This window comes from Triturus cristatus, chromosome 10 (genome assembly GCF_964204655.1).
Source record: "Triturus cristatus chromosome 10, aTriCri1.1, whole genome shotgun sequence".
NCBI lineage: Eukaryota > Metazoa > Chordata > Amphibia > Caudata > Salamandridae > Triturus > Triturus cristatus.
This window is the reverse complement of record NC_140593.1, coordinates 1,177,741,180-1,177,759,609: the sequence shown is the minus strand read 5'-3', so window position 1 is coordinate 1,177,759,609 and position 18,430 is coordinate 1,177,741,180. Positions and strand designations below refer to the sequence as shown.

At 39.9% G+C, this 18,430-nt stretch overlaps 2 protein-coding genes across 2 annotated transcripts; both read left to right on the top strand.

Moving 5' to 3' along the window:
* Positions 1 to 267: 267 nt before the first annotated feature.
* Positions 268 to 1,185, top strand: LOC146796938 (olfactory receptor 1f45-like). The gene has a single exon (XM_085630274.1). It carries the CDS (start codon positions 268 to 270, stop codon positions 1,183 to 1,185), a length of 918 nt encoding a protein of 305 aa, XP_085486400.1.
* A 12,522-nt stretch (positions 1,186 to 13,707) lies between these two features.
* Positions 13,708 to 14,625, top strand: LOC146796937 (olfactory receptor 1f45-like). Its single transcript, XM_085630273.1, has one exon. It carries the CDS (start codon positions 13,708 to 13,710, stop codon positions 14,623 to 14,625), a length of 918 nt encoding a protein of 305 aa, XP_085486399.1.
* The last annotated feature ends 3,805 nt before the right edge of the window (positions 14,626 to 18,430 follow it).

Genomic DNA, 18,430 nt, shown 5'->3' with positions numbered 1-18,430 from the left:
ACCATTAACACGCGGAAGAGCTATCTATTCCAATCTAGCAGACTGCTCCTCACCCCTTGTCTTTTCCTGCACCACCCATGAACACAGGACGTGGCCAAAGATGGCAGCTTTTGTGTAATTCAGCAGGCAATTGTAGTGAACTTCAATATTATTTTTCTTTCATTGAGTCAAAGACCTCAACATGTGTCATATTTGCTGCATATCTATCATAGCGTATTAATGATGTCTCTTCTGGTCTCTTGTTACAGGCACTTCGACTCAGTCCTGATGGATAATCAAACCCTTGTGGATATCTTCATTCTTCTGGGACTGTCGAGTAATCCAAAGAATGATAGTTTCCTCTCTGTGCTCTTCTTCATCATGTATTCTACCACCCTGACTGGAAATGTTGCCATCATCTCGGTGATCATCAGAAGTCGTCAGTTGCACACCCCTATGTATTTTTTCCTCTGCAATCTGTCCATGGTGGACCTCTGCTTGACCACAGCTACAGTGCCCAAACTGCTGTTTAATCTCATTTCTGGGCAAAAGAACATTTCATTCTATGGCTGTATCACCCAGATGTATTTCTTCTTCTGTGCTGGAGTTATGGACGGCTTCCTCCTTGCGGTGATGGCATTTGACCGCTACTTAGCAATCTGTGACCCCATGCACTATACAACCATCATGAGCTGGAGACTGTGTGTCCTACTGGTGGCTGGCTCCTGGGTGATAGTGTGCTTGCATTCATTGATGAATACAGTTATGATTGCTAGGCTATCTTTCTGCACCTCCAATGTAATCCATCATTTCTTCTGTGATGTCCTACCTTTGCTGAAGCTTTCATGCTCTAACACTTTTTCAATTGAGATGATCATTTTTACTGAGGGCTCCTTCATCACCATGGGGCCCATGATATTCATTCTGATATCATACATCAGAATCATCTCCACTGTACTTAAGACGCAATCATCAAAGGGGAAGGGCAAAGCATTCTCCACCTGCACATCACACCTTACTGCTGTTGCATTGTTCTACGGTGCAATTATCTTCATGTACCTCGGGCCATCGTCAAATTACTCCTTAGAATATGGCAAAGCAATCAGTGTGATATACACTGTAGTGACTCCAATGCTAAACCCATTCATCTACAGCTTGAGGAACAAGGAAATCAAAGGGGCTCTTCAGAAAATCTGTATTAGATGATGAGACTATTAATATACAGAAATTGTTTTCGATCCAGGATTGGCTCTTTACTGTTTTCTTCGTTATTGTTTTGAGAAGGCAGTGGCTTATAGATGTTTCCCAAAGCTCGAGGAGGCCCAGGGTGGTCAGGCTTGCTAGTAGGTATTTTGTTGCTGGTGATATTTTTTTTTGTTGTATATTAAATTAAATTACCTTTTTTGAGAAGCAGGATATTTTTAGCCCTAATTACACCAATCTCAGCAAAACTACTTCCTGGCATCATAGGGATCTCACTCGCCATCACAATCAATTTTGATGGAATGAGGGAGCCTTGAGATGAAGCATGATGCCTAGGTGTGTGAATGACAGTGGTTCCTGTAAATGCAAGAGATGTCCGCTGGGCCAGCAGACATCTCAAAATTTGGCAGGCGCGTCCTTTCCAAGTCAATGGAGTCATTTACTCCATTGCCCTGATGGAGTGAATTCCTGTCCGCCAAACTCAAAACCAAAGCCACAATCTCTAGCCGGGTGACAGCTGACCAGGCATACATTTAATTATGAAGGCGCCCCCGGTGGCCACTTCAGACACTGAAGCAGCCTTTGAGGTTGAAGATCATGAATTTGATTATGTAAGTGATTTTTCTGTGGGTTGTGTTCCAAAAGTTAAGGACTCCTCTTCAAGTAAATTTAAAGAACATGGCCAAGAACGCCCAGCAAGACTGCAATAATCCCTTTCACAAGTGCAACCTGTGCTGTTGATAGTCAGCGGTGTTGGAGCAAAGTCCCCAGTCCAAAGTCATGCTCTGCAGAGCACAGCTAGTTTGGTCCCCTAGCAATCCCTTAATATTTTCCATCCTATATTTCCTCCCTTTACTGGAGTTGCTTGATGCCAATGCAACAAATGTTTTGCCTAATGACTACTTACGACTTTGTCTGACTTATGCGTCCCTTGAGGAAACTTTCTTGGAATGTTTTTAGAGGGAGTACAGGGCACTTTTGCATCTCATTTTGGGGCTTGGCTATTAGATTATTGCACAAGCTATTAATTTAGTCTTACTAGACTTCTGCCTCAATTTTTGCAAAATCCTTCTGCCCATTATTCATGAGCAGAGATCGAACCAGCATTCTGCAACTCATGCTGCATAACAATGATAACCCTGCAGCAGTGCCACATAACTATACAGATCATTAGAGGGTGCTCAAAATGAAATGTTTACTGATGTTTATACTACAGGATATTATATAATTTTGGATGAGTCTTTAATCTTGTAAAATTGGGGCTTCTGTTTAGCTAGGATATACCTACCGAGGGACCTTGATACATCATATTGTAAACTACATTATTAAACTCCCATGAGCAGGAAAGGTTGGAAACTAATGTTAGAAAAAATACAAACATATTTTATTCATGCGTTTTTCAATATCTTAAAATATAAAGGATACACAAATTCATAGATAAAATTGGTTAATAAAGTCTATAGTTTCCATTTACACCATCAGTTGATGCAATAAATATTATTCATTAAGGGCTCATCATCGACTAGGATGTCATAGTTTCAGCAAACATATTTTCCTCTTTCATCATGAAAGTAGATATTATTAAGGTGTTTACACAGAATATTGGAACCAAAAATATCTTAGGTCAAAATATTGTGCCAAGAATATTGAGGAGAAAATATTGTGAATGTAAGTTTCTATAGGTAAATCAAGTTTTACTATATATAACTCTATATATATATTTACTGTGATGTTATATATATCTTCAAGGTACGTAGAAGTGGAGTCAAGAATAGTAAATCTATACTTACCTATTTGCACCTCTAGATATTTTCGTCCTCAATATTTCTGACACAATATTCTGCTCGCACAATATTTTTGGTCCGATATTCTATCAGTGATCCCTTCTAATTTTCACCATATAAATTAACATGACAGTTAGATGTCACATTAAATTCTGTAATTCAACAATATGTTGTACGCCATCATATACTATTAGCAGTTCACAGTTTATGCATTTATTTGCAATTCTTTAATCATGTACACTGTCTCTAACCCACTTGTAATTACCTCAGCATTCATAGCTGATATTATTTATTATTGAGGGGTAAATTACAATTAATAGCACTTAACATTTTTACCAATTATTTATGAACAAATATTTTCTATGGGAATTACATTCATATCCACTGTCATAATCAATTTATAATTTTTACCAAATAAAATACCACAAACATTTCAAACATTTGAAAGTTCATGTCTTATTGTGTTACATATTTAATACATATTTAATACCATTAGTACTCAAGAAATCCCAGTTCTTGAATCACAAACGTAATTTTTAAACCTCTCCAAATCATCTCCCCAATCATGTCTATAAACATTCCATGTTGGGTGGTAAACTGAAAACAATCTCCTTTTCACATCTGTGATTAACCAAACATTTCTACAGGATATCAAACTTCACAGACCTTCTTCTTTTTATTTGTAGAGAAACAAATCTAGGCGTACAGAGACTTTACTGTAAAATCAGACTCAAACGTTTCTTTGAACTCAGAGAAAACAATCATAAAATAAAAATTGAGACTAGATAAATAGTGAAATACAAGTTCTTCCCTCCTCCCATGATAGCAGAACTACCACATGATATAGCAATACCAAGAAAATGAAATGGGTTTAAAAGATATAGGGCCATATGTAGGTAACATACTATTTACCGATTCATAAATACCGAATTTTACCGATTCGGTATTTATGAATCGGTAAATAGTATGTAGGTAAATAATCGGTAATTATTACCGATTCGGTAAATATCGGCATTTATGAATCGGTATTTACCGAATCGGTAATAATGCATCCCTTCCCATTCATTCCTATGGGCCTGGAGGCCCATAGGAATGAATGGGAAGCCAGTTACTATTACCGATTCGGTAAATACCGAATCGGTAATAGGGGAGGCATTATCATGGGTGGCAGGGTGTCACATTGACACCCTGTTGCACCCCTGATTCGTGCATGTGTGCACATGTGGCGCACATACATGCCCTAAGGGCATGTATGTCTGCCAAATGGCACTTTACAAATAGCACAAAAATGCTTTTAGAAAGGTATTCGTCATTTACCATCAACTTGTAGTTGGTGGTAAATAACGAATCCAGACACCAATACTGCACTCACTTGAGTGCCCCCTACATAGCATTTCTGGATTCGGTAATTTACCAAATCGGTATTTTACCGATTTCTTAAAATTTCGATTCGGTAAATACCGAATCCAGAAATCAGCCACCTACATCTCAAATGCCTCAATACCGGTCGGTAACGGGATATTTACTGAATTTCGGCCGTTACCGGCCGGTATTTGGCTACCTACATGAGGCCCATAGTGAGAAGGAGATATTTATGGAATGGGCAGAGTGGGCAATTGACTAGCACTCTCACCACCTTCCAAGCCAGTGAAGACAGTCAGACTTTCAGTCATAATTACATTGCTTATAAAACAAGCATTTGCAACGCAATATGTTTCGCATTTGCTAGATTTTGAGCTATTGGCATTGTAAATGACAGTGCCTTTTATTTATGTTTAAAAACACGACACGAATGGCCTCGGGTGTGAGTGTGCAAGGAGAGGCCTGACTGCCAGCACTTATTTCTTTCAGGCCACAGAGAGTCGGACACACAGCCACAGTCCAGGTAGTAGGGTCAGACTCCCAGCTGCACAACTCCCTGCCCGGATACTAACAAGCCTTGGGCAGTACTGAGATCGGCACTGCATGGGCACGCACCAGGAGCAGTGCACATACAGGGGCACGCGCACCGAGCCATGCACCACTCCTGGGAGGGGTACGGGGCTGAACAGAAAAGCAAACAAGCATTGGCAAATGCAATATATTTGCACCCTTAAGTGCTGACAAAAACAATAACAAACTGTTTGCTGCAGGACAAAACATTTTAAGCAAGCCAAAACAAAGGAAATAAGCTTGGCTTTATTAATGGCCCTGTTCATGCAAGGAGCATTTGTTTTTGCCTCAATTATCATGATATACCACCAGTGGCGGCTCCTCCACTAAGGCGGAGGACAGTCGTCACACTGCGTTTCAGCAGTGAAAAAAAAGGAAAAATAAAATAATACTAATTCAATTTTATCATTTTGTTTGTCTCTGCTGAGGCAGGTCTGGACTCAGGGGAAGGAGTGGTGGGCACTTTGTAAGTGTGCATGACGGTTTGGGCGTCCGTCTTGGGCTGGCCAAACAGTCATGCCCACTTAGCATGTTCTGCGTGGAGAACATGCACAGGCTCATAGTCCCTGTCTGAGAGGTGAACCATGGCGCTCGGACCAATCAAAGCAATGCTAATAGCAGTGTTGTGATTGGCTTAGGGGAGACTGTATGCTTCCTGCTTCCATTCCAACCGGGCGCGAAAGATGACAAAGGAGAGATGCGGGGACACGTAAGTTTATTTTTATTTTTCGTTTTCTACACCCCGCCAATCCCAATCTGTGCCAGCCACCACTGTAAACCACATTATAATCAGACCTACTGGCAGCCAAATTGTGTCAACAATGTCCGATGTATTACTGATAGTTATGAAACCTACAGCTACAAGTCATATCTTTTTCTTTTTACAAGAATATGAGACAAGTTTGTCCCAATATGTTGTCCTTTTTTCTCCATTTGAACCATAGGTGCATGAGCGTGAGTAGCTGTAAAACAGAAATGGTCTAGATTCCACTCAAATACATTGATCTCAAAGCTGCATCCACAGTAAGGTGAAGATCTTTTTCAATATTCAGGTATTTAAATTTTGATTTGCACTCAATATTCTACTTGAGTTTTTTTTAATCAACTTATGCCAGATTGCATACGTTGATTAAAAAAAACTCAAGTAGAATATTGAGTGCAAATCAAAATTTAAATACCTGAATATTGAAAAAAAAGATCTTCACCTTACTGTGGATCAACTTATGCCAGACTGCGGGAAGAAGGGACGCCGAATCCATGCTGCGACGGAGTTCCACGCCTTCGCGTAGCGCCTGAGCACCGTGCTGCTGCCCCTCCCCCTCTCGTGGTCAATGATGGCGGCGGCCGCTGGACGCTTACCAGTACACGCTCCGGACACTCCGTGCCTGCTTCCGTTCTCGTCTGCTCTCAGCATCGGGGACTGAGCGCGAGTCAGTGTGTCAGTGTGTCGATCATCAGACGGAGGAATGTGAGAGATTACATCCATAATTGTGCCGGTCTGGGGTCTTCGTCCACTGCACCTGGAGCCATGGGGCTGATCTATTGAGGAGAGGCGACGCTGTCTGTTCTTTTTTTTTTTCCCACTGACGAGCTGTAGCCTGAATCCTCGAACCTGACTGCTATTCTGCTCTATCAGCTTATGACAAGTTTCAAGTGAGTGAGCAACAAAGGGGAAATTGCCATTCCAAGCGAGTGAGAGGCAGAGAAAGGAAGAAAGGGGTCAGAGTAAAGTAACATCTTTTGCTCTGTGTACTGTGAGAGCCCTCTGTTTTTGGGTCTTTTTTTTCTCCTTTTTCTCCCCACTGCGCAATTATCGACGCACGCACTATGGGAAAACTCTTGAATGCTCGCGTTAAAGCCAAGCAGCGCCGACAACAGGCAAAAGAGGCAGCGGTAGCAGCCAGATTAATAGACGGTGCTGTTCCTAAGGAAGGCGACTTGGGACGTTCGCCAGAGAGCTCAGAGCTCGAGGATACTTTAGTAGAAAATTTAGTCCAACTGAATATGGGGGGTGAAATTAACGCCTTACATTCGGAGGATTACCCAAAAACTCTTGAGACTCTTGAATCCCCCCCACTGTGCCCTCCGTCTAAACAATTTCCTTTGTTTACTAAAAAATCATTTCTCCCCTCACCTAATGCAGCGACTTCCAGGGGATCTTCAAATCCGGAGTTAGGCCAGTTTCCACAGGCTGGCACAAATGGGCCGTGTCATGTGGTAAACACTTCTTCAAGCCCTCCTTCTATCGATCCTCCTACATCTGATCCTGGGAAAAAAAAGACAATAACGGATGCTGCGGTTGTTAGAAAAAAAGATGTAAGGAGCGAAGTAACACAGCCTCCTGAAATCCCTGATAGGGGAAGTGATAAGATGGCGATAGATCCCCTGGGCCCCCTGATAGAGATGGATACAGAGATGTAGGGTGAAATGAAGATGTCCGTGAAGGATATGCTGAACCTAATCCTGGATGAGGTGCGAGAGATTAAAAGGTCGCAAAACGCCGAACTTTCTGCAATTCATTTGAGACTGGACAAAATGGATAAAATTGAGGAGTTAGTTTCCTCTTTTCCAGCTCGTTTACTTGAGGCGGAGGAACGGATCTCTTCCTTAGAGGACCAAATTACTGTAGTGAAACAAGAGTCCAAAGATGCCGTTAAAACAACCAAGGCTTTTGAGATCAAAATGGATGATTTGGAGAATTATAATAGAAGGTCCAATCTACACATAGTGGGCGTTCCTGAAGGAATTGAGGGGACAGACATGCTTACATGGGTGACCACGTTTCTTCACCAGGTGGTGATACCGGAGTGTAAAGATGATCTCACTATTACTAGAGCCCACCGGGTACCTGCTCGCCCATTTCCGAATTCAACTCTTCCACGAACTATCCTTCTAAATTTTGCTGATATTAGGGTTAAGGAGCGAATTCTTTCCAAGGCAATTCAACAAAGGCAGTTTCCTGTAACTGATACAACGAAATGCCGAATTTTCTCTGATATGTCTGCTGCCGCAGCGAGACGCAGGAAGGAGTTCGTTAAAATTTTACATCTGTTTAAAGCTAAGGGGGCTCAAGCAGTGATTGTACAACAATCCAAACTTAGAGTACTCATTAAAGGAAGATTTCATATGTTATCAGACGTGGAGGAAGCACAGGCTTTGCTCCATGGAATTTAGAATGGCTAATCTGGCCGTATGTATTCGTTTTTGAATGTTTTTTGTGATAATCTAGATTATGTGATCCTTTTTTTTGCTCTGAAGGGGGGGGGAGGGGGGAGCCACGGCCTCGGGGTTGAGGGGTGTAAATTCAGGACACCTCATTGTTAAGGTGTTGGTTCCTGTGGTACGCGTGGGAAGATCTAGGCAGTGCTAGGAGGGTGCCACAGGTTGTAGAGGGGGTGGGTGAGGTTTAAAAGGTTAGAAATGAAGTTTTTGGCAAAAAAAAATTTTTTTTGCTTCTTTTTTTTTGTAACATGGTCTTTTTGCTGGATTATTTGGTGAATATTGATTTTTGTATTGACTGTTTAAAGTTATGTTGGATAAAAAATAAAAAAAAAGGGAAATTGTGGATTGTGGGCTCTAAATTCGGGCTTTAATTATGACTAAAATAAGTTTGAAAATTATTTCTTTTAATGTGAACGGTCTAAATAATAAAAAGAAGATGCGGGCAATAGAGACTTGGATTTTGTCTGAAAATCCAGCAATGATATTTTTACAAGAAACCCATATACCTATTTCAAAATCTGATAACTTTTCCATGTTTAAGGGGTGGGCTTCGCATCGGGGCTTTTCCTTCTTCTCTGAATCAGCGAGAGGAGTCGCACTCTTTATTAGTAGGAGATTAGAGGTGGATTTGATTCAAACAGATGCAGATACCCAGGGTAGGTGGTGCTGGGCCACATGTAAATTAAAGAATAGACCATTGCATGTCACATTCGTAAGCTTTTATGCCCCCTTGAATGACTGCCCTGAGATATATGACGAAATGTTTCAGTCCCTACTGATGGTTGGGGGAGATATTGTTATTGGAGGGGACTTTAATATTCTTATGAAACCGAACTTGGATTCCACCACTGGTGGGAAAAAGCAGTTGAAACCTAAATCATTTCAGATAATTACGAACAACGTAAGGATTTTCGATCTCGTGGATCCATGGCGTTCTGTGAATCCTGATAATAGAGAATATACTTGCTGGTCAGGGAGGCATAAGTCATTTTCTCGTATTGATTTTCTTTTGGTTTCTTCAAAAATTAAAAATTCAGCATTATCGGATGTTATATAATGGCTTCTCCGACCATGCGATGTTAGTGGCTGAGTTTGTGCTGGAAGAAGGCACGAATTCTCAGAAACGATGGGTTTTTAACAAGGCCTATCTTTCTGATGAAATATGGGTTTCTTCTCTTAAAAAGGAGATTAGGGAGTATATTGAACGAAATTTGGGGACAGCCCCCATACATGTTGTATGGGATTCACTGAAGGCATTTATTCGGGGGGCAGTTATTGGAAGGGATGCAAAGGAATCGGCCATCTATAGGAATACAAGGAACCAATTGCAGCAAAACATACAGGTTTTAGTAAACCAAATGTACTGTAATCCCTCTCTCAAGATACAAAATCAATTGAATGCCGCAAAACGGGAGTTGAATGCACATTATTTCACTAGAAGTGAGGAAATCTTTTGCAGACAAACCCAAAAAATTTACGAACATAGTAATTTTACGGGCAAATTCCTAGCATGGCAGGTTAAAGAACGTTCTGTGGCTAATGTAATTCGGTCTCTTAAATCACCAATTAGTGGGGGGGATACTTCAGATCAGGGAGAGATCGGAACAATTATGTTGTCCCATTATGAGAATATCTATACCTCATATCACACTACGGATCAGGGGAGATTAAACGATTTTCTAAATAAATTTGGTCTCCCTACTCTTTCTCGATTAGACCAAGAAGCAATGGCATCATCATTTCTCTCTGATGACCTAGAGTCTGTTGTCAAAAGCCTTCCGCAAGGTAAGGCCTGTGGTCCAGATGGACTCCCCTCGGAATTTTATGTTACGTTTTTTAGTTCTTTTTCGGCGCTTCTTCTTTTACTAGTCAATTCTATGTTGGAGGGTGGCCCAACTCCCGCGTCTTTTTATGATGGAACGGTAGTCAGTTTTTTGAAAAAAGGGAAGCAAGCCTCAGATCCTAACTCTTATCGACCCATAACATTACTGAACTCAGATTATAAAATTATTACAAAATTACTTTCTATTCGGTTTAATCACGTCTCTTCACAATTGATTCACGCAGACCAGAATGGTTTTATTGCCGGCCGTCAATTAATGACTAATACACATTATCTGATTGAGGCTTTAGACTATTTTGAAGTACGAAGGGTTCCTGCTTTAGTTCTCCTTTTAGATGCAGAAAAGGCTTTTGATTTGGTGGTTTGGGATACACTTTTTCTTATATTACAGCACTTTGGTATTCCCTCTCAAATCATTACCCTAATTAGGAATTTATATCAGGGGGCAAAGGCTCATATCCTTGTTAATTCATTCATAGTTGGCTCGATTGCGGTGCAAAGAGGGACAAGGCAAGGATGTCCTTTGTCTCCTGTTCTCTTTGCCTTCTTTATTGAGCCTCTCGCAGTAGCAATTAGAGAAAGTAAGGATATTCTTCCGCCTGTTCCCGGCATGGACAAAATTAAATTATATGCAGACGATATTATGCTGCTGCTGAAACCTGAGAGACATACGCAAAGACTGGTCTTTTCCGTTTTCACTGAATTTGAAATACTGGGGAGATATCGAATTAATAAGAAGAAAACGGAAATCTTAATCTGTGGTAAGAAAAATCCTGAATTGCACCCTGATATTCAGAGCTGTGTTAACAATAGACCCAAAAAGTATTTGGGGGTTCTTTTTACACCTCTAGTACGGGATCTATACACATTGAATTTTGAGCCGCTGATTCAAAAAGTCCGTGATATGCTCTCACGATGGAATTTACTGCCTTTATCTATTCTGGGTAGGGTGGCATTGATTAAAATGGCAATACTTCCCTTATTTAACTTTTTGTTCTCTACTATTTCTTGTTCTCTCCCAAGTGTTTTTTTTTCAAAAGTTGAATCTTTATTTTCAGCTTTTGTCTGGGCTAAAAAAAAAACTCGAGTAGCTATTAATGTCTTATATGCAGATAAAGAACAAGGGGGTCTTGGTCTGCCAAATCTGAAAGACTATTACTATGCTTATTTTGCACAGTATCTTTCAAGATTTAAATACTCAATTCCTAGAGTCGTTTTGTTCATAAACTTTTTTTTCGATTTAATTTGTAAAGAGTCCAAAATTCCCTCTCCTCTTTCGATAGTTAAATCACCCAAATTAGTTAGATATAAGGTCCTGAGTTGGTTTTTTAAAAAACGTGAAGTTATGTTAAAAAGGTACTCTCTCCCTCTTTTGAGCCTAGTAACTCCGCTGAAGGATGCTGTTCTGGGATTAGGGATTAATATTGGGTCAGAAATCATACAAAATTGGGCCAGATCTGGGTTTACAACTTTATCGAGCTTTGTGAAAAATGGAATATGGCTGACTATTGATGAGATGGCTACTTTAATCTGTGGAAACTTTCTACTTATAGGCTCATATGTTCTCTTGTATAAATCTCTGGCTCAACTCGATTTAGCACAAAATAATCAACTATTACAGTAAACAAATGACCTTTTTTGGTCCCCACTTTTTAAAAATCCCGGAAAATGGAAAAAAAGTTTAGCACAAAGTAGGGAAGAGGATATAAGCCTTAAAGCAATAAAAAAGTGGCAGAAGCAGGAAAACATTAAAATAACTGATAATTTTTGGAATATCTTAAATAAATTTAATTTTACGGTTGTGCGAGGCGCCAATTGGCGACGTATGCTTTTCTTTAGTAAGTGGCTCTTATATTATACTCCTGCAATCATGGCGAAGATGTATAGCTCTTCATCGTCTAATTGTTTTAGATGTACACAACCGGACCTGGCTAATTGGTCGCATATAATGGCCTTCTGCCCTAAACTTAAGTCCTTTTGGAAAGGAATGTTTTCTTTGCTTTCTCTTCATTTACATTTCTCGTTCATTAGGTACGAAAATTTAATCATATTCGGATTGGATCTAGAATTAAAATTGCCCGAGTCTATGGCGAAACTTTTGTATATATTGGTGGCAGTGGCCAGATCACTGATTCTTCAGCACTGGAAGACAGAAACAGTGCCAACTGTAGATGAATGGTTTCAAAAAAGTAGGAAAGTCAGGAAATCCGAATTTATTTTTGCACAAAGGACCGGGGCACTACGTAAATTTACCAAAATTTGGGAATCTTACTTTGACTAATAGTCATTCTTTGAATGGGGTAGACAGATTTCGATATTTGTTACTATATTTTAAATTGCTGAAATTTTCTTATATATGATTTGTGTGGATCTCTCTTTCTTTTCTCTTTGTTGATGTATGATGCTTTGTCCCAGCATATTGTTTATGTTTGATAAACTGTATTGCCAAAAACTCAATAAAAAAAAAAAAAAAAAAAAAAACTTATGCCAGACTGCAATAGATTTCGCAAATCCCATAATTTATTTGTTTATGGGTTTTAAATAGCGCAGACATTACAATTACACAGAGGTGTCAAAGCGCTTTACAATAGAGCGTGACATGTGAAGAAGCATAATTCCCCCCTTTGTTTCACCATGGTGATCCAAGTATTCAGAGAAGAGGGTTTTAAACTGAGATGTTGGCCAAGGAGGCTGAAATAGTGAGAGCAGAAGGGACACAGAGCGTTAGGTGCAGTGAAAATAAAAAACGTTTGGGGCTGCCACCCTCGATAGAAGAAGTGACGACCATACTGATGGCACAAGTTGCAGAACAGCACTGCACTCCTTCATTGTACCAGCACACAGCAGTTTGAGATCATGTATAAACATCAGTCTGGAGCATGCCATCTTCCAAAGCTTTCAAGCATAAGGCCCAACACGCTGCATGGAGAGCAGCCAGAAATCAAGCAAAGGATCCTGTTAATTATTCCAGTATTGAGTCGTATTCCTGACATAATGTTCTTTGAAATTTAGAATTTGCCATCATTTTTCAAATTTCCCTTGGAAAAACCAAATTCTTTGCCATAACAGGTTTTAGACCCAAACTGATTTTGGTCATTGTTACTGGGTATTATATTGTGCCTTAAATAAACCAGTAAATGCCCCGCAAAATATTGCTGATTAGTGCAAATGTAGGTGCATACTTTCAGCATATTGTGTTCATTGCAACATTTTATGCTTCAATGCTTTCATTACTCTTCAATGCAGACATGTTACATTGTGATTTAGATGTCACTCACCATTTTGACTGGAGCACAAAGTTTGCTAATGTGTCACAAAAGGTTGGGGATCCTGCCATATCAGTAGATCTGGCCACGTGGATCCTTTTATTGAGTTACTATTTGGAGGCTCGTCCAACTAGTCTGACTTCACTTGGACTTGTTAAATGACAGAAGTTCCCAAACTGTATCACCAAATACCCTGACTGGCACTGCAACTACCATTAACACGCGGAAGAGCTATCTATTCCAATCTAGCAGACTGCTCCTCACCCCTTGTCTTTGCCTGCACCACCCATGAACACAGGACGTGGCCAAAGATGGCAGCTTTTGTGTAATTCAGCAGGCAATTGTAGTGAACTTCAATATTATTTTTCTTTCATTGAGTCAAAGACCTCAACATGTGTCATATTTGCTGCATATCTATCATAGCGTATTAATGATGTCTCTTCTGGTCTCTTGTTACAGGCACTTCGACTCAGTCCTGATGGATAATCAAACCCTTGTGGATATCTTCATTCTTCTGGGACTGTCGAGTAATCCAAAGAATGATAGTTTCCTCTCTGTGCTCTTCTTCATCATGTATTCTACCACCCTGACTGGAAAGGTTGCCATCATCTCGGTGATCATCAGAAGTCGTCAGTTGCACACCCCTATGTATTTTTTCCTCTGCAATCTGTCCATGGTGGACCTCTGCTTGACCACAGCTACAGTGCCCAAACTGCTGTTTAATCTCATTTCTGGGCAAAAGAACATTTCATTCTATGGCTGTATCACCCAGATGTATTTCTTCTTCTGTGCTGGAGTTATGGACGGCTTCCTCCTTGCGGTGAAGGCATTTGACCGCTACTTAGCAATCTGTGACCCCATGCACTATACAACCATCATGAGCTGGAGACTGTGTATCCTACTGGTGGCTGGCTCCTGGGTGATAGTGTGCTTGCATTCATTGATGAATACAGTTATGATTGCTAGGCTATCTTTCTGCACCTCCAATGTAATCCATCATTTCTTCTGTGATGTCCTACCTTTGCTGAAGCTTTCATGCTCTAACACTTTTTCAATTGAGATGATCATTTTTACTGAGGGCTCCTTCATCACCATGGGGCCCATGATATTCATTCTGATATCATACATCAGAATCATCTCCACTGTACTTAAGATGCAATCATCAAAGGGGAAGGGCAAAGCATTCTCCACCTGCACATCACACCTTACTGCTGTTGCATTGTTCTACGGTGCAATTATCTTCATGTACCTCGGGCCATCGTCAAATTACTCCTTAGAATATGGCAAAGCAATCAGTGTGATATACACTGTAGTGACTCCAATGCTAAACCCATTCATCTACAGCTTGAGGAACAAGGAAATCAAAGGGGCTCTTCAGAAAATCTGTATTAGATGATGAGACTATTAATATACAGAAATTGTTTTCGATCCAGGATTGGCTCTTTACTGTTTTCTTCGTTATTGTTTTGAGAAGGCAGTGGCTTATAGATGTTTCCCAAAGCTCGAGGAGGCCCAGGGTGGTCAGGCTTGCTAGTAGGTATTTTGTTGCTGGTGATATTTTTTTTTGTTGTATATTAAATTAAATTACCTTTTTTGAGAAGCAGGATATTTTTAGCCCTAATTACACCAATCTCAGCAAAACTACTTCCTGGCATCATAGGGATCTCACTCGCCATCACAATCAATTTTGATGGAATGAGGGAGCCTTGAGATGAAGCATGATGCCTAGGTGTGTGAATGACAGTGGTTCCTGTAAATGCAAGAGATGTCCGCTGGGCCAGCAGACATCTCAAAATTTGGCAGGCGCGTCCTTTCCAAGTCAATGGAGTCATTTACTCCATTGCCCTGATGGAGTGAATTCCTGTCCGCCAAACTCAAAACCAAAGCCACAATCTCTAGCCGGGTGACAGCTGACCAGGCATACATTTAATTATGAAGGCGCCCCCGGTGGCCACTTCAGACACTGAAGCAGCCTTTGAGGTTGAAGATCATGAATTTGATTATGTAAGTGATTTTTCTGTGGGTTGTGTTCCAAAAGTTAAGGACTCCTCTTCAAGTAAATTTAAAGAACATGGCCAAGAACGCCCAGCAAGACTGCAATAATCCCTTTCACAAGTGCAACCTGTGCTGTTGATAGTCAGCGGTGTTGGAGCAAAGTCCCCAGTCCAAAGTCATGCTCTGCAGAGCACAGCTAGTTTGGTCCCCTAGCAATCCCTTAATATTTTCCATCCTATATTTCCTCCCTTTACTGGAGTTGCTTGATGCCAATGCAACAAATGTTTTGCCTAATGACTACTTACGACTTTGTCTGACTTATGCGTCCCTTGAGGAAACTTTCTTGGAAAGTTTTTAGAGGGAGTACAGGGCACTTTTGCATCTCATTTTGGGGCTTGGCTATTAGATTATTGCACAAGCTATTAATTTAGTCTTACTAGACTTCTGCCTCAATTTTTGCAAAATCCTTCTGCCCATTATTCATGAGCAGAGATCGAACCAGCATTCTGCAACTCATGCTGCATAACAATGATAACCCTGCAGCAGTGCCACATAACTATACAGATCATTAGAGGGTGCTCAAAATGAAATGTTTACTGATGTTTATACTACAGGATATTATATAATTTTGGATGAGTCTTTAATCTTGTAAAATTGGGGCTTCTGTTTAGCTAGGATATACCTACCGAGGGACCTTGATACATCATATTGTAAACTACATTATTAAACTCCCATGAGCAGGAAAGGTTGGAAACTAATGTTAGAAAAAATACAAATATATTTTATTCATGCGTTTTTCAATATCTTAAAATATAAAGGATACACAAATTCATAGATAAAATTGGTTAATAAAGTCTATAGTTTCCATTTACACCATCAGTTGATGCAATAAATATTATTCATTAAGGGCTCATCATCGACTAGGATGTCATAGTTTCAGCAAACATATTTTCCTCTTTCATCATGAAAGTAGATATTATTAAGGTGTTTACACAGAATATTGGAACCAAAAATATCTTAGGTCAAAATATTGTGCCAAGAATATTGAGGAGAAAAATATTGTGAATGTAAGTTTCTATAGGTAAATCAAGTTTTACTATATATAACTCTATATATATATTTACTGTGATGTTATATATATCTTCAAGGTACGTAGAAGTGGAGTCAAGAATAGTAAATCTATACTTACCTATTTGCACCTCTAGATATTTTCGTCCTCAATATTTCTGACACATTCTATCAGTGATCCCTTCTAATTTTCACCATATAAATTAACATGACAGTTAGATGTCACATTAAATTCTGTAATTCAACAATATGTTGTACGCCATCATATACTATTAGCAGTTCACAGTTTATGCATTTATTTGCAATTCTTTAATCATGTACACTGTCTCTAACCCACTTGTAATTACCTCAGCATTCATAGCTGATATTATTTATTATTGAGGGGTAAATTACAATTAATAGCACTTAACATTTTTACCAATTATTTATGAACAAATATTTTCTATGGGAATTACATTAATATCCACTGTCATAATCAATTTATAATTTTTACCAAATAAAATGCCACAAACATTTCAAACATTTGAAAGTTCATGTCTTATTGTGTTACATATTTAATACATATTTAATACCATTAGTACTCAAGAAATCCCAGTTCTTGAATCACAAACGTAATTTTTAAACCTCTCCAAATCATCTCCCCAATCATGTCTATAAACATTCCATGTTGGGTGGTAAACTGAAAACAATCTCCTTTTCACATCTGTGATTAACCAAACATTTATACAGGATATCAAACTTCACAGACCTTCTTCTTTTTATTTGTAGAGAAACAAATCTAGGCGTACAGAGACTTTACTGTAAAATCAGACTCAAACGTTTCTTTGAACTCAGAGAAAACAATCATAAAATAAAAATTGAGACTAGATAAATAGTGAAATACAAGTTCTTCCCTCCTCCCATGATAGCAGAACTACCACATGATATAGCAATACCAAGAAAATGAAATGGGTTTAAAAGATATAGGGCCATATGTAGGTAACATACTATTTACCGATTCATAAATACCAAATTTTACCGATTCGGTATTTATGAATCGGTAAATAGTATGTAGGTAAATAATCGGTAATTATTACCGATTCGGTAAATATCGGCATTTATGAATCGGTATTTACCGAATCGGTAATAATGCATCCCTTCCCATTCATTCCTATGGGCCTGGAGGCCCATAGGAATGAATGGGAAGCCAGTTACTATTACCGATTCGGTAAATACCGAATCGGTAATAGGGGAGGCATTATCATGGGTGGCAGGGTGTCACATTGACACCCTGTTGCACCCCTGATTCGTGCATGTGTGCACATGTGGCGCACAAAAATGCCCTAAGGGCATGTATGTCTGCCACATGGCACTTTACAAATAGCACAAAAATGCTTTTAGAAAGGTATTCGTCATTTACCATCAACCTTTAGTTGGTGGTAAATAACGAATCCAGACACCAATACTGCACTCACTTGAGTGCCCCCTACATAGCATTTCTGGATTCGGTAATTTACCAAATCGGTATTTTACCGATTTCTTAAAATTTCGATTCGGTAAATACCGAATCCAGAAATCAGCCACCTACATCTCAAATGCCTTAATACCGGTCGGTAACAGGATATTTACTGAATTTCGGCCGTTACCGACCGGTATTTGGCTACCTACATGAGGCCCATAGTGAGAAGGAGATATTTATGGAATGGGCAGAGTGGGCAATTGACTAGCACTCTCACCACCTTCCAAGCCAGTGAAGACAGTCAGACTTTCAGTCATAATTACATTGCTTATAAAACAAGCATTTGCAACGCAATAGGTTTCGCATTTGCGAGATTTTGAGCTATTGGCATTGTAAATGACAATGCCTTTTATTTATGTTTAAAAACACGACACGAATGGCCTCGGGTGTGAGTGTGCAAGGAGAGGCCTGACTGCCAGCACTTATTTCTTTCAGGCCACAGAGAGTCGGACACACAGCCACAGTCCAGGTAGTAGGGTCAGACTCCCAGCTGCACAACTCCCTGCCCGGATACTAACAAGCCTTGGGCAGTACTGAGATCGGCACTGCATGGGCACGCACCAGGAGCAGTGCACATACATGGGCCCGCGCACCGAGCCGTGCACCACTCCTGGGAGGGGTACGGGGCTGAACAGAAAAG